Here is a 16944-nt window from a genome sequence, read left to right as displayed (position 1 = left end):
GTTCCATTTCTTGGGACAACACTTAGTAAAATATATTTCTCTCTCTCTTTCTCTCTCTCTCTCACACACACTCATTTCTCTCACTCTTTAGAGTACAACCCTCCTGGTTACCTGTACCAGTCTGCTGAGATGAACGGACACATTATGGAGTACACAACCTTATCTGGCTCCAGCCAACTCAACGGCAGCTTGCATGGTAGCTACGGGAACAGTGGGTCCGTCATGCCACAGGGTTGCCATCACCTCCACCATAAAATCCCTAATGGTCTAACACTATTAAATGGTTCAGGCCCTCTCTACAGTCTGGGACATTCCCACACACATGACACACCTCTTCCACACAGCACCATGGACTTTGAGCATACACACCCTCACCATATGCACAGTGTGAGTAAATACATCCTGTTTGGATGTGCAAATTATTTAGGCTTGTATGTACCCAATATATGGGTTTATGTAAACTGAACTATTTATCGGAGATTTGTAAAGGTTCAGCTACAAAGTTTATAGGTATGGCTAAAAGATGCCCATTGTTTGACCTTTAGTGATTACTTCATGAATATAAATAAGTTGAACTACAGTCAGTTTTATTCCATGCAATACCTTGTACCGTAACATACGTGTGAAGGTATCTAATTAATTGTATTTCTGTGGCAGCGAGGAAACATGTACACATCTGTACCCCAGACGGATTCTTCTGACTGCATGAACTGCCAGAACTTCTGTAACAACAACAGGTGAGAGAAAAGCAACTACAGAGAAAGTGTTCATTCTGTCTACATGCCAGTCATCAGGGTCTCAAGAGTTCTTTCTGTGTCCAGACATACAGACACCAATATGGCATACGTCCATCAGTGTAGTTTGTTTATCTCTTCTAGTGTGTGTAGCACTAACAGTTTATTCAGAGTGCAGCCATGCAACTCTCTTAATGACAGCACTGTTTATTTCTCAACTTCCCACAAGTCAGTGGGGAGCGCTGGAGTGAATGGAACTGATAAGAGCAGAAGTCATTCAGAGTTTGCCGTGTGTGCATGTGTGATTTTGTTTATTTCCAATTGGTGTGTTTCTATGGGTATATTTATAATTTTGGGTTTAGACACGTGCTTGTACAAGTGTGTGTGTATAACAAAGAATGTGGATACAGATTTATCACTCAGCATAAATAAACAGTTCTTGTATTTGATAATATACATACAGGAGCTGTGTCCAGTGGAAGCTGATTTAATTGAGGAAATTATTTTTACAGTACATATTTAAAAAATCCTTGGAGTATAAGTCTATTTGCTTTGGCCCTGACATTTTAACAACCTGGAAAAAAGAAAAAAATAATTCATATGCATCTCTGTTTCTGATCAGGTGTTACACAAAAGCCAATGGCAATTTCTCAGGTGGCATAAAGCACCACATGGTACCTTGCCAGCTTGATGGTCTCGAGATGGTCCCACTGAACCATGGCTCACTCCTGTGCCATAGTAATGACAACTCAGCACCCCAGGGGATTTGCGAGGCGGTGGATGTTATCAGAGAGCAGATGCAGGTAAACTTGGACTCATCCCAGAATTTAAAAAGTGGAACTGTACAAGAAGTGCCAGGCATCAACAGCGGAGGTGAGCCAGAAGCCCAACATTAGTGTTTTATTTTTATTTAGTTTTTTTTTTTTCCATTTCAACATATTAACTAATCGTTACCTATTCTGCCTATTTTGAACTGCATTATATGGCTAAAAATCTGTTTAAACATGACCATCATACCAATATGTTTTAATAATAACCCGCACTCTTCTGGGAAGGCTTTCCAATAGATTTGGATAATGGCTGTGGGGATTTGGGTTTATTTCAGCCACAAAAGCATTTGGACTCATTCACATATGTAAGGTGATGAGGTATAGCACACAGTCTGTATTCCAGTTCATTCCAAAGCTATTCTTTGGTGTTGAAGTCTGGGCTCTTTTAAGTTCTTTCAGTACAACATTGGCAGACCAGGATGGCAGGGAGCTCGCTTTGTGCACAGGGGCATTGTCATGCTGGAGCTTAGTTCCTTAGTTGCAGTGAAGGAAAATTGTAAAGCTTGCATCAAACAAAGACATTCTATATGATTGTGTGCAACCTACAGTATACATTGTTGAGAAAAGGCCCATATATTTGGGTGTGATGGTCACATGTCTACATACATTTGGCCATATATTGGTCATATAATCACATAAAGGTGCTCAATCAGATTGTTGCCCTTGACATAAAGTAACTATTTAACAGTGTAAATTGCTACAGTACAATTTATTTTATGTTCTGTATTACTATACAAATACTAATTAACTTCTCTTTGTCTTCCTGTGTCTGCTGTGTATCTTCATATGGTGTTCATACAGATTCACTACAGTGTCTGAACTCAGGCGAGCCACTGATGCACTTGGAGAGACTGGACCTATCTGATTTGGACTGCAAAGAAAAAAACGTTTGGATCTCCACTGCAAGTCTAAATGGAGACCTGATCCACCCTACAACACAGGAGATCTGAACTGACAAACACACAAAAACAATCAACACACAAAAACACACACACAATCATGCATATACTTACACAAGAACAGCAGACAATGAAGAAACGTGAAAAATGTATTCAGAGAAAAAGAAACAGCCAGCGCTGAAATGCTCAGGCTTTACCTGAAGGACACTGTGCTGGATGTGAATGAGGGAGGAATGGGGGAGGGGGTAAGCACAGAAGAATGGACTTTGGAAGTGCTATGTCTCTTTTCCATCTGTGCAAAGGACTTTAAAAAAAAAAAAAAGAAAGAAAGAAAGAAAAACTCTTTAGATGGCTTATTTATTTTTTGTATTAGTAAAATATTCTTTCATATGAATGTATCTGTTTTAAGAAAAAAAGTTAGTCTTTTATATTATTTATGCATTTTGGATGAAATACTTTTTGTTGTTGTTTTTAGTTTTCCACACATTCCACAGTGTGGAGTACAGCCATTGTATGTGTAAAGTTGTGTAATAATATAAAGAAGATACGGTAGATAGTGTATCCTGCTACTTTGTGTGCGTCTTTCTTTTCAGTTATCTTGGAGGAGTGAGGTAAGTTTCCTCCGATTCATAGCTGAGAAAAATCTAAGTAAGTACGAGGCAGGTAAACAGCTTAAAAACAAAGAATGTCTGATAGATGATGTCCAGCATAACAGGACATCATCTTTCAGGCCTTCTTTGTTTTTAAGCAGTTTACCTGTCTCTTACTTGTCAGCAACAACCATGTTGATTGATCACGTCTAAGACTTCCTGAATGCTTCATTTACAAAATACCCCCTCCTCTCAGTTCTACTAGTCCTTTGTTCTTTTCAAACCAATGGAGTGCCTGGATGTCCTTTTGACCTTTTGGGCCCATTGTGGCAAACTAACTACTATTTTGTGTGATTGGAGATACTATCTATAAGTTTAAGATGTGGTCTGGATGGTTAGAAGCTCTTTAGAGAATAAGAATATGCAAGTATTCAACTATGAATACAGACCCATACTTATATTGCACAGTTATTTATTTGTTTGTTTGTTTGTGTTTGTTTTATTCTATCATAGTTTTAGGGGGAAACTTTGGAGTATTAATTGTCAGTATGTGAACTGCTTCACTTCCATTCCGGTAATGTGTGCTGACATAAGAGCTGAACAGACAAGACACTGAACATTAGTCAACACTTACTAGGTTTAGCAAACTGGAATATTGTTGGTGTGAAAATTAAAAAGTTTGGTAAAATATTTAATAAGGGCTTCAGTAGTGATGGTTTTAAGGCCAAATAATAAGCTTAGTACAAGTTTGTATGAGTGGCAATGGCCAGCTGATGTACAGTGTCCCAGGTCCAAGCATTTACACCACACATGCAATAACTTTCTTGGGAAATTTAGAACTCCTGTACATCTCATGATCACTTCATTCTACTATATTTGGTTGGAGAGAGAGAAAGCTTGAGGTAGTTCACATGAATCTGCTACTTTGTGGTCATATGTAATTCATGCCAAGCCACTCTGTGGTGGTTTCATGCTTTTTCTGTTGCAAGATTCTGACTTGAGGTTAAACTGTCTGGACTGAAGAGTCATTCAGGCTTCTGTTGAGGAACGGTAGCCAGGATCTAAACAGGCGGTCAGATCATAACATTACTTCAAAGCATTTTTCACATTGACTCCCCTTTTCTCTAGTTTACAGTAGAACATCTGAAAACAAATGTGCTTTTACAGATGTTTATACATAAGCTTCATGTTTGTGTCATTGTCTTCTCCTTGTATACAGATCAAATCAACTAATGAATCATAAAACAATCATTTTAGTCTTCTGGTGAGAGATCATTATTTGCTTAAAGAATCTCCTCTCATGAGATTAATGTCTGGACAAATGCAGGAATCAAAACAATAGACATCAAGGAAGGAAGACCAATGAAGAATTAATTATGATAGTGTATGAGAGAAGAACAAAGATGGGATGCAAACAGGATGCTCAAGTTGTTGGTTTTGATTAATTCTAAGCAGGGATGGTTCATGTCAATGGGCTAGCAGGGTTACCACTTGTAAAAACAGGATAAAGAATCAGGACTTTTTTTTTTTTGTGCCCACTTCGTCTTATTTGTGTTTTAAAGAAGATTGCTACTGTTTAATAGTTTTTGTTTGTTTTTGTTACTGGGGCTAGTAATACAGCACTACTGTGGTCAAAAGAAAAGCACACAGAATAATATGCTGTAGGCTAACAGTAATGAGTAAACAGTAGACTGCAGCCTTTTGGTGACAGTCGAGTCAGATGATAATCCAAAGTGGCACGTCCCCTTGACTGGATCTCCATTTTGGCTAATATGTTCTGACCCATTTCAGTCAGTAGTCGTACCACTGATGCAGTTGTAGATATATTGAACATAAACAAAATGAATTATTTATTCTGTCATGTTTTTTCCCTGAAAATGCACTGGTTAACTAAAACTAAAAATGTATAGTCTAAGGACACATGGTCAAATGAAAACACAATTCTCATGCTATAGAGCCAAATGTGTAGGTGTGATTATTAATTGAATTAATATTAATAGTTCTTTTCATGTTTGCAGTATTTTATCCAGAGGAAACATGTTATGAAGACACTGGTGCATAGTCAAGAACCTTTTCAAATCTAGCAAAAAAAAAAAAGAAAGAAAAATCAGTAATGCAGCTCCCTTTCTGCCTCGGTGTATATTTTTGTTATTATTATTATTATTATTATTATTATTAGTAGTAGTAGTAGTAGTAGTAGTAGTAGTATCAATGAGACATGGGAAGATATTGTATTGGTCAACCACTATTTAAATTTTTATGCTACTGATCTATATTGAATTTTAGCCCTGGGATCTAAAACCACCACCAGCTGCCACAGATTATAAGCTTATGTGTTTCAATAAGATGTATTTTTTGCTTCCCTTCCTCTACCAGTCTCTCAACTCTGTTTAACTCTCTCCTGGCTTGAGCTTCAAACTCTTATTAAGGGCATTGTGGGAACAAGTGTACCTATTGTTGGTCCCCCAAATTCTTTTCCTACTTTTTGACAGAACCTGTTAGCACCCTGTCCTGTTGTTCCATTCTTTTGCAAGCTCTATAACACCATTCTAATATAGTCTCTGGGCACAGCCTGATTCGACTCAGCTTTTTAAACTGTTTATCTGCAAGAAGCCATTCTACCACATGTATCCTCTCAGTCATGGCCCTGCTCCAGAACTCTATTACTTTCTACAGCCAAAAGAAAATCCACAGCTTTAGCCCTCTATATGAGAGCCAGAAGCAGTAGACAAATACTAATGGAGTCTTTTTTTTTTACTTGATAAGCATGCACTATATAATTGAATAAATGTGTTTTCCATAGAAGATTTTACAAAAATAAGGATTGTTTGAACATAGCAAGTGTAACTGGGAAGCTCTGACATTCTTTCACTTTTGTCAGATTTAGAAATCATAATTAGAGCAATGATGAAAAGCTTCTGGGGAGTTTTAACTAGCCAGCTGTTACGTCATGCAAATATCACAAGGATGAGTATGTAGCATTGTTAACGTATAATGTGCTCCATTCATTCTAAAGAATCAAAAAACGTGCTGAATTGGATTAAAGAATAAAAATTTACCCTACCATAAAATAAAATTTATTGTTTATCGTTTAGAGAAAGTATGTTCTTCCTGTTTCCACCAAGTTCACAGTCTTCCTCCCACCTTCCCAAAACATGCGGGATTGGCTACATTATTTTTGTCTGTATATATGAATGGATGCATTATGCATAATCTGATGTCCCACTCAAGGTGTAATTATCATTACCACCTCATGCCCAGTGTTCAATTCTACTCAAGAAACTCAATTTTATTTGTATAGCATTTTTAACAATAAAAACTGGAAACTGGATATGTAAATTTGTGAACAAGTAAACAAGCCTGAAGCAACAGTGGTAAGGAAAATCTCCCAGAGACAACAGGAGAAAGAAACCTTGAGATGAACCTTGAGTGTGATTATAGATTACTCCACTACTCACAGGAATATTAAGTTTCCTTGTACCAAACTGAAGGTATTTGCAGCTCAAAAATGAAGGCTTGAGTGCAAACTTCTTAGTATTTGCTGTCTTTAAGCAATCCAAGAATGAACATCTAGCAGAACATCAAAGAATGAATGATGGACTCAAATTTAAATTCCATAGCACCATGCTAACAGTTTATCATTTCCTTACCGAGCTATAAAACCTTTCACATGTCTGAAATAGGTGGAAAATAGTATACCAATAGTGAAGAAGGTCCAAGCACCACACTTTCAGAATCATGGAGTTTGTCAAGTTTCAAAATCACTTCGACCAATTTTTTTTTTGTCATGTACACAATCAGAATATTTTGGAAACAAACACAGATTGCATACCAGTAAAAGCACCAGATACCCAGTATAAATATGATGGCTCAAAATATCACTTATTGCATGTGTTACTATTTTCATAGTGTAATTACATCACACAAATGCTCCACTTCCCAGAACACCCCGCAGACTACAAACATGGTCATCACAATCCTCTTCACAACACTCCACTGTAGACCATCTGACCTCTTGCTTGTGTCATGATTTGCTTTATATTTTGGATCTGTTTGCCAGTGCTTCACTGATATCACTAACTGGAATTACATCAGTTTCTAACTCCTCTGCATAACAAACTGTTGCATCTGTAAATAAATAATTACAAGAGAAAGCTAAAAGCCTTTGTTGTCAAAAATACAAGTTCAGTTCAGTATATAATATTTTCTTCACACATCAGTTTACAGGGTGAGTAACCCTTCTAACCAGTAGCCCAGAAAAAGCTATATAACCTTAATACTACAGTATCTTTATACATATTACTACAATATCTTTGAAAAGTTTCAGTCAGGTTTCAGGCCACATCATAACACAGAAACTGCACTTGATAAAGTTACAAATGACTTGTTCTTAGCTTCGGATCAAGACTGAATGTCACTATTAGTTCTACTTGATCTTAGTGCTGCATTCGACACTAAAGGTCACAACATTCTCCTAGATTGCTTACAAAATTGCACAGGTATTCAGGGACAAGCTTTAAGTAGAAGTATTGCAAAGCTAAGAATTATTCTATCTGTATCTGGTGCTGAGCAGCTAGTTCATGCATTCATGATCTCCAGACTATTGTAATGCATTACTAGGTGGTTGTCCTGTATCTTCAATAAATAGGCTACTATTAGTCCAAAATGCAGCTGCTAGAGTCCAGCTCCGAAAGTCGAGAAAATACTGTATGATCATATAACCCCAATTTTATGATCTATACACTGGCTACCTGTTAAGTTTAGAATTGATTACAAACTTATGTTACTTACGTACAAGGTTCTAAATGATTTAGCTCAAATTATCTAACCATCTATCTTTTACACAGGCTTACACATAATACTTCCAATAAAGCTCTAGTACATCTGATCAAATGCACATTATCATCTAGTGTTTACTAATATTATGAACATCACCTATGCTAATTCCTTTCAACAACCTCCTCATCAATACACAATTGTCAGACTGTATATTTACAGTCACACCCTCCAGTGTCACCCAAACGAGGGTTGGTTCCCTTTTGAGTCTGGTTCTTCATACAGTAGATGAAAAGGTTTCGTTCTCTTCCATCTAAGGGAGTTTTTCCTTGCCACAGTCACCTCAGTCACCTCAGGCTTTCTCATTGGGGATAAATGCAAACACATTTGAATATAAGTCTAATATTAATTTTTGCATTATATTAATATGTGTATAATATAAAAATTTAATGTGTTCTGTTTCTTATGTTCTGTAAAGCTGCTTTGAGACAATGTCCATTGTTAAAAGCGCTATACAAATAAATGTGAATTGAATTGAATTGAGTTAATGGGTGAGAGAACCCTGAGTGTGTTTACAAAGAAATGGCAATCATGTACAGGAGGTTTTGTAAATAAAAATACATTTGGCTAAAAAGTGTTCATTCCCCCTATGTATGGACACTTTGGGGACAACCTGTACATTCTGAGCAAAGCATATATCTATTAATAAATGAAGTGGAAGCAATGTTGAAATGAGGAAACAAATGTCATATTTTATTAACATTCATTAGTGTTACATTGTAGATAAAGAGATTCATATGATGAATAAATTACATGTTGATAATGTTCTTTTCACACTTTATAGGCAGAATCCTCACACACTTGATGACCCCTTGGCTGTGTTTTGCTGACCTTGAAGGTTCAAATGAGTATAGTAAAACGTAACTCTTGGCCCTTTATCTGTGTCATAAAGAGCCTGGCATAAGTAAGTTCCTTCTGCCTCAGCCTTTAGCCTCATTATTAAAAGGCTAGATGTGTTGGAAGCCAGGAAGGGGTTACCTAGAGTGTCAGCCAGTGGAAGGGTCTTGGGACCAAGGCCATAGTTGTAGGCAATGGCCTCATTGTTATCAGTGTCTGTTTTTGAAAACACCCAGATAAAGAGAGTTGGCATGGAGGAGCCACATTGCAGGGACACGGTGCTGTTGATCGCAGTCCTTGCTTGTTGTCTGATGTACTCGATGTGCGCAGGGTCAGGGATCTCCAGGCCTAATGAGCAACATCCATTTTCATGTGCATCACATGTGTATAGAGAAGGAAAGACAGGTTGAATGTTTGTCAGTAGCCTGGAAATCAAAGTGCTATCTTCTAAATTTAGAAATATTCTGCAGTTGAGATTGCCATGTTTGATGTCAGCTAACTGAGATCAAAGATCTGCTTAAATGAAATGTTGAAACTATTTAAGCATAATTATCATTACCTAGTTCCTTTTAAGAGCTAATCACTGATGTTTTTAATGTGTACTTACTCACAAGTAAAATGAAAGAATTGCTTTCCTTAGAAATTTATCACAACTAAACGGAGCGTTCTCTGGCCACCAAAGATAGAATAAAGATAGCACACTCAGTTCCAGCTGAAGATCTGAGGCTCTCCTGTTGCCATGCCACTGAACATATAATTTATCTTACTCAGTCTATAATAAAACAGACTATAATACATCACAGTTTGTTCCTTACCTTGTGTCACAACTAACAGTGTGCAAAAACACAGAGCTCTTTCCAGGTGAATCCCCATAGTGCCACAAGCCGCAGGAAATAGTAATAGCAGATCTGCATACAGATGCTTGGAGAATACTTGAAAATCAGCCTGTTTACCAGACCATCCGAACCACCTGCAGCTGCACTCAGGTCCAAACAAAAGGTCCAACCTATGCCTCACTTTTATAATTTATTAATGCCTTAGTAAGCTCTAGTTTCTCTCCTTGCCTGTCAACTCACAACCCTCTGGCTTTGCCAACACTGAGACGACGTGTAGAGTGTCAGGATTATCATTCATTATTAAGGTAAAGCAGGAAAACCTACTGAAATTTCATCTGGCTGTCAAAAACCTGATATTAAACTTTAGCAACCACATTATCTACACATTATCTACACATTTTTTATTTACTGGCCAACAATTCACAGATGGAAGTTCTGTTAAAATAAGATGATATTCCTATTTACTGATAAACAGTCACTTTTATCATCATTAATTATCAAAAATGTCTATTTGGTGTCAAGTGTATCAATGGGTTTAGTCTGGAAAATATAAAGATTTTAAATAGCAAAATGTTTCTAGAAATCTGGAAATTTACTCCTACCTAAGTACTAGAACAAGAGCAATGTACAACAATTCTTCAGCCTTAAGAGTACACTTAAATGGAACTACTTAGTAGTGCTTCAGGGGTATATACTGTTAAATGTAGAGAGATATCGCAGAAACTATATTTCTTAGAGGCCTTCTCAGAAATGTAATTAGTTAATAAATACAATGCAGTACTGGGTGATAAAGGTACAATCATTTTAGACATGTTGCATGCTGCCACACTGTTTATTTGATCTCAAAGTTAAAACAGCACAATGTAATACGAACAACACATTTTAATTATACATGGGTACTGTTCCTAGGCTGATAACACTGTGTACATTCATTTAACCACATGCTGCCTCCCTTATTAACTCAATAGAAGACAAGAATGTTTGGACACAGATTTTTGTATGAATTTTATCGTACGATAGATCTTCACAGAGGTGATGATGGTGCACACTCTGTGTGAAATTGACAGATTGTACAGAACAGATAGGCTAGAACTATTGAGTTCAAATAGTTTGCACATCAACATCATAATTGCCTCAGTTATGGAGATACAATTGCATAGTTCTTAAAAAATGGCTTCCATTGCATTCCGTTCACCTATTGACAGACCCATTGCTAGCTCCTATTCTAGCCATTGCTAGTTTGACTGTAAATAAAATGACTCGGAGTCATTTGGTGATGGGGAGGGGTTCCATCATTCCATTTTACTATCCATGTCCACAACTCTGGTGCTTGTAATGTCATGTTGTTTCTATTGTTATTAACTACTTTTTATTTAGTAACAGCTTTCTGATTAGTGTCTATAACCATATGTCGGAACAAAGCAACCTTATGACCACATGTGGCTCATCTGAAATGGTTGTGCTTCAGTCATCTGTTAATGTTGTCTTGTTTCTTATATTCATTCATTCATTCATTCATTCATTCATTCATTTATTCATTCATTCATTCATCCATGACTAGTTCAGCTCTGTGTGAGATTGACACAGAGTTCAAGTAGATTGCACAAGAACATCATAATTGCCCTGGTTATGGAGATGTGATGGTTCTTAAAAAAATGACATTTAATGCTAGTTTGCAACACAACACATGTGAAACACAAGAAGCTGGAAAACTTTTTCAGTTAGCAACAGTACACTGTCTGATCTGAAACATCATGAGACAGATGAAATCTATAAAATCCTTTTACCTCATATTTGTATATTACCCCTGATTTGTATATTGTATGTTGTAGTTGTTTAATAAATTTTTCTTATCGTGTATTGTTCTTTTTGAATGAGGGTTTCTTGAAAATCATTAACTAATAAAAAATGGTTATATCATATTTCATCCAGAAATAGTGGCACTATAAAGTCAGCTAATATTAGGCTAAATGTTATAATGAATAAGCCAGTAGTTAAGAAAGCTACTGTATTAAGCTAGCTAACATTTTTTAAAATACTACATTGTGTAAAACAGTAGCCAAAATGGCTAATAGTTTAGCTAACATCAGGCTGTAATGCTAGGCTATGTAACTTTACCTAATCAGTTCAGTGCAAATAAGCCTAACCATGCTAATAATATTCCTTTCATTCTCAGAGATTTTGGACATTAGGTTAACATTATTAGATTTTTTATAGTTCAAAATATGTCTATTCAATTTCTAAAGTCAGTCTAACCTATATAGTATAATTCATAAATGCATTTTCTATTTACTTAAAAAGCAACTTATCTTTTTTCTCTTCAATAATCCATACACTGTCAAATCATCATTCTTCTATGATTCTAGATATAGTTGAAATAATCTAGTAATATAGTTGAATTAGTTGCTTGACCCTGTGGAAAGGACAGAATGGTGCAGTGGACAGGGAGCACATCCAAGAGCTTTTAGAGGCAATGCAACACTACAATGAAGTGGAACATTCGAGAGTTACAGCTGACCAACATGTGAGACAGACCCATCTTAGGGTACTGGAGTAGAATTGTATTTATTTTGTTATAAATACAAGCTTATTGTACTCATTTAAAATTTAGAAATGTATTAGTATACTAATGATGTATACAATGTTGAAAATCATCAGTTTTATTTATGCAAATAAATATGTTTACAATACTAACTGGATGTCTTTTCAACATCAGACAAAGAATCTAATCTAATTAATCTAATCTAATCTCATCTAATTACTAAATATCATTTTGCCATTTCCTTCCTAAAATAGCTATAAAACATATCAGAATGGAAGGGGCTGGCTAAAGTCACTTTACCCTCAGCCAGATTTTCAGATCCCGTTCACCTATCGTCAAACCCATTGTTAGCTCTTATTCTAGCCATTTCTGATTTGACAGTGTAAGATTATTCGGAGTTCTGTGATGGAGTGGGGTTAGATCACTCCATTTTAATATCCATGTCTCTCACTCTGGTGCTCATAATGTCATGTCATTTTTATTATTATTACTTAGTTTTTACCCAGTAACAGCTTTCTGATTAGTGTCTATCTGCTCACACATGTGAAATGCTTCCTCCATATGATGGCACCATAATGAAGTGCTTCTTATTTTCATTCATTTGGTCAGACATTTTGTAGGTTCATGTGTTTACTATTTTTAATGTTTAGTTAGCTGTAGAATTTTTTAAGGGTTAGATACAGACTTTATATTAATAAAAGATAGACTTGATATCAAAACCTGTTATATCTACTTCATATTGACTCTTTAGAGCAGACAAGAACCATTTTCATCTTTTCCTAAAAGGCTATTAGTCTTTTATTTTTTCTAAGCTTTTTTTTCCCGTTACATTTCCAGCATTTGGCAGATGCCCTTATCCAGAGCAACATATAATCTCATTTTATACACAGAGGGCCTTTCCTAGGGGCCCAGCAATAGCAACTTCAAACTCACAACCTTCCAATAAGTAGTCCAACACTTTAGCCACTAGGCTACCATATCAAATGCTTTAAATGTAAATTTTTAATTAATGTTTTTAAGGGACATCTTTTGAAATGCTATAAATATGAAATGCAAAAACTGTCTGTATTAACATGCATAGATCTGTTTGTGTTCATTCCATGTTCATTGTTCATTCCGTAATCAGTCACTTCAGTTAAGCCGGTGGTACAGAGACCCAGAGATCATGACCATATAACAGATAAAGCCAAATAGGGTATGTTCTGTGATTAGACTAAAAACAAACTAACTGGCCAAACTAAAAGGACTAGAAACACTGGAATGAGCTTTTATTCATATTTTACATCATGCCAGACAATATGTGGCATATCTGAAATGGTTGTGCCTCAGTCAGGTGGTTATGTTGTGTTGTTTCTTATATTCATTCATTCATTTGTTGATTATTTTATTCACTTATGACTAGTTCATAAAATTCTACCCCTGCACTACACTAGACACTTGCACTGCATCCTATCTGCCATGCTTCCTGATCTACATAACACTTTATTATCCCAAAACACTCCCAATCTCAAGCTCATCCTCAGTAGACAGCTAAGGATTCACAGCTGAGGATCCTCCACAGCACCACCTGTGCAGGTCTGCTAAAGAGGGGTTCATGCAGGCTCACAGTGCAAGTATCTGTATTCCATGCACATTTCACTCCTTTCACAATTTTACATAATGAGACTAATAAATGGCAGGTTTTGGGAGGAGAGAGGAAACCAGAGAACACGAAGGAAACCCATGCATACCCAGGAAGAACAAGTCAAAAATCTTTTATTGTCATTTCACCCTTATATAACTGGTGTTTTACACAGTCAAATAAAACAACATTCCTCCAGGACTATGGTGCTAAAGAGAGCAAAGAGCTACATGAAACATCACCAAACTAAGTACATTCTACATAATACAGAACACCAGTGACTAGTATGCAGTTGCATTTACAATATTTGGCAGATGCCCTTATCCAGAACAATTTCTCTCATTTATGCAACTGAGCAGTTGAGGCCTTGCTGATGGGTCCATCAGGGTCACTTTGGTGGTTCTAGGAATTGAACTCAAAACCTTTCAAGCAGTAGTCAAAGGCCAGACTCAGCTACCACTTTAATTGAGTGTATTAAACATACATGATTGTAAACATTAACAAGAGAAACTTATTGATGAGAAAGGGGAGAACATGCTGCACCACAGTGCTGTCCTAGTTTGAATATTAAATCATTAATTAAACTGACAATTTAAGAAGGATAACTCTGTGTTTGAACCAGTACATTATTGTGGAGTTTGCTGAGTATGGAATCAAATATGGTCCTCTGTGCATTACAACATCGACTGTTAGTGTTTTATTAAATAATTTTAACTTCTTTGTTTTGAACTTTTAGAATTCACTCATATTCCGCAATTACTGTGTTCTGGTCAGGATCACTGTGAATCCAGAGCCTGTTCTTTGAACACTGGGCATGAGCTGGGACTGGAAGGGAGGTCCCAGGTGGACACAAAAGGAACATGCACAGTATCTCTGCCCAGACACAACCTCAGTTCAGGATGGAATGCAGAGCCCTGGAACGGTGAGGCAGCAAAGGAGAGCGTTATAATAAAAACAATTTTAAGGAAAGGAACCATAGGGAACTCTTCGAATCCCCTAAAGAACAGCAGACACTACATCCCACAGTGTGTGTGTAGAATCACAGGTTCAAAAGAGGTGATTTGTAATTTAGTGGGAGGATGCACCAGGGTATGCTGGCTGAGCAAATTCCATACTAGTGAAGCACATCCCTTGTTAAAGCAGTCTCAACCCTGCAGAACTCTACAATCTTACACAAAGCCCTGGACACATCTGCTCTGGCAGACCCATAGGCCAAGGAGGGAGGGAGTGAGGTAGGGAGGAGATGACTGGAAAATCTGAGTCGTTTGAAAAACAAAATGTTGTGGGAGTGGGTTATATTAAGGAGTTTGGACAAGCAAGGGGAGATAGGGCAGGAAAGAGCTGACTGTGGGGGGGCTGCCTGGAAGATCAGAGAATGCTTTGAGCCTTATCAACGTGCTGGGTAAGAACTTACAGGTGTTATGCCCTTTAGAAGGCAGATTTGGCAGCACATGTGCAATGCTCTGATAGGAGGAAAGGCAAACGTGACGGTTGTACTGGCTCACATATTCTCCATTCCTACAATATTGCATACAGTATAATGTAGTAACATGCTTTTATTATTTTAAGTGATATGCACTGTCAGTTCAGAAGAAAATGGATGAAGTGAAATACATGGTAATCACTGGCAATGATAAGACAGATAATAAATTAAAAAAAGAGAGACATTATTAAAAAAAGAAAGTGATGTATCAATGAGTGAATTAGTCTGTCACACGCTTTGTTTCGTTACGGGTGAATTTTCATTACTGTTTTCTCCTTTTTGTGAAAGGTGAACATACAGATACTCAGTATTTTTGAATGTGTATGTGTTTAATGTGCAGCTATTTAATGGGATTGTATATTTAATGTTGCATTTCTTACTTATACTCACTTATGACTATGCATGCACAGTCTCAGATCCATTCTCTTTAGATGATGGTTGAGAGACTGCACAACACGAATGTGACCTCTGAGATTCATGTGTAGTAGGGATGTTAGTGAATACAAAGGCAGCATTCAATATAATACAACAAATCCAACCGATTAAGCTGTAGTCCTGGCAAAATTGTATTACGTGGTTGGGAAACCTGACTTCAAAAAAAATTATTTGTGTTGTTGGGGCTCATGTCAGTCATTTTAAATACACTCTATATGTAAGGTGTAATGTAGGGTGTAATGTAGAACCCACTTACCCATTAGAAATGTAATCTTTGGGAAGAAATAAATCTAATCTTTCCAAATGCACCTTTAACAGGGGTGATAACATCAGATTTGCTCAGATTTTTTTGGATAGATAGATAGATAGATGGATAGATAGATAGATAGATAGATAGATAGATAGATAGATAGATAGATAGATAGATAGATAGATAGATAGATAGATAGATAGATTGTTAATAGTGGTAAGTGGTTTGATTAGTTTGAGTTGCATGACTCACTCACTCATTATGTGTAATAACATGAACCAACTAGTTTTAATGATGTTCCATAACACTGAGTTAAATTAATTATATATCATTAAAGAGAAAGATGTGTCGTTCATTTAGAATTATAAATTATAAATTGTAGTTTTGGTGGGATACACCCTATTTATATGTCATATAATAAGGAACTATTACAATTTTTTTAATTATTATGAGGATACGAGTGCAAGTGTGTTTATACCAGAGCTTGGAAAGGGTTTGCCAGGGTTGCAGAGGAACCACTGTGAAGGAGTGTGTGTGTGTGTGTGTGTGTGTCTGTGTGCCTGAAAAAGGGGGTAGACAAACTGACCTAAAAAAGGCAGCTGGGGAGAAGGCTGTGAGCACCACTGAGGCCTTCTGCAAACAACATGTGGAAAGGCTCTGGCCTCTAATGTAGCGTGGAGCGTTTATGCACTGTGTGCAGACTCCTCTGTCCGGCCATTGGGGAGCTGCAGTAGTGAGGGCTTGTAGAAACTATGACAATCTGACACGGCTGCCTCAGCCCTGTCTTCCTGTTCATCTTAATTCACCTCCTGTCCCAACCATTTGAAAGGAAAGACTGCCTGAGGACCATTCCCTTAACAGATCTGCTTCAGCTGTTTGAGTCCAAGGAAGTGCTTATCCACAATGCTCCATGAGCAGGTGGCTTCTGACAGGACTCTTTGTTTTTCCATGCCATGTAAACAGAAACTAAAGGAATGGGGATATTAAAAAAAACCTACAAAAAGGCCTCTCTTCATACACATTATATGACAAGATCTTACGCATACCAGGT

General features: G+C 36.9%; 1 protein-coding gene across 2 annotated transcripts in view; it reads left to right on the top strand.

The window, feature by feature from the left end:
* Positions 1-3024, top strand: part of cdon (cell adhesion associated, oncogene regulated) — a 36743-nt gene extending 33719 nt beyond the window's left edge. For both annotated transcript variants that reach the window (XM_060877665.1, XM_060877666.1), the window contains exons 16-19: positions 92-387; positions 658-737; positions 1357-1607; positions 2366-3024. In XM_060877665.1, coding sequence (XP_060733648.1) covers positions 92-387; positions 658-737; positions 1357-1607; positions 2366-2514 — 776 coding nt within the window. In that variant the 3' untranslated portion in view covers positions 2515-3024. The remainder of the gene's footprint in view (positions 1-91; positions 388-657; positions 738-1356; positions 1608-2365) is intronic.
* Positions 3025-16944: the final 13920 nt, after the last annotated feature.

The sequence above is a fragment of the Tachysurus vachellii genome, chromosome 9, assembly GCF_030014155.1.
Source record: "Tachysurus vachellii isolate PV-2020 chromosome 9, HZAU_Pvac_v1, whole genome shotgun sequence".
NCBI classification, from domain to species: Eukaryota; Metazoa; Chordata; class Actinopteri; order Siluriformes; family Bagridae; genus Tachysurus; species Tachysurus vachellii.
Note: the sequence above shows the minus strand (reverse complement) of the source record. Positions and strands in the feature narration are given on the sequence as shown.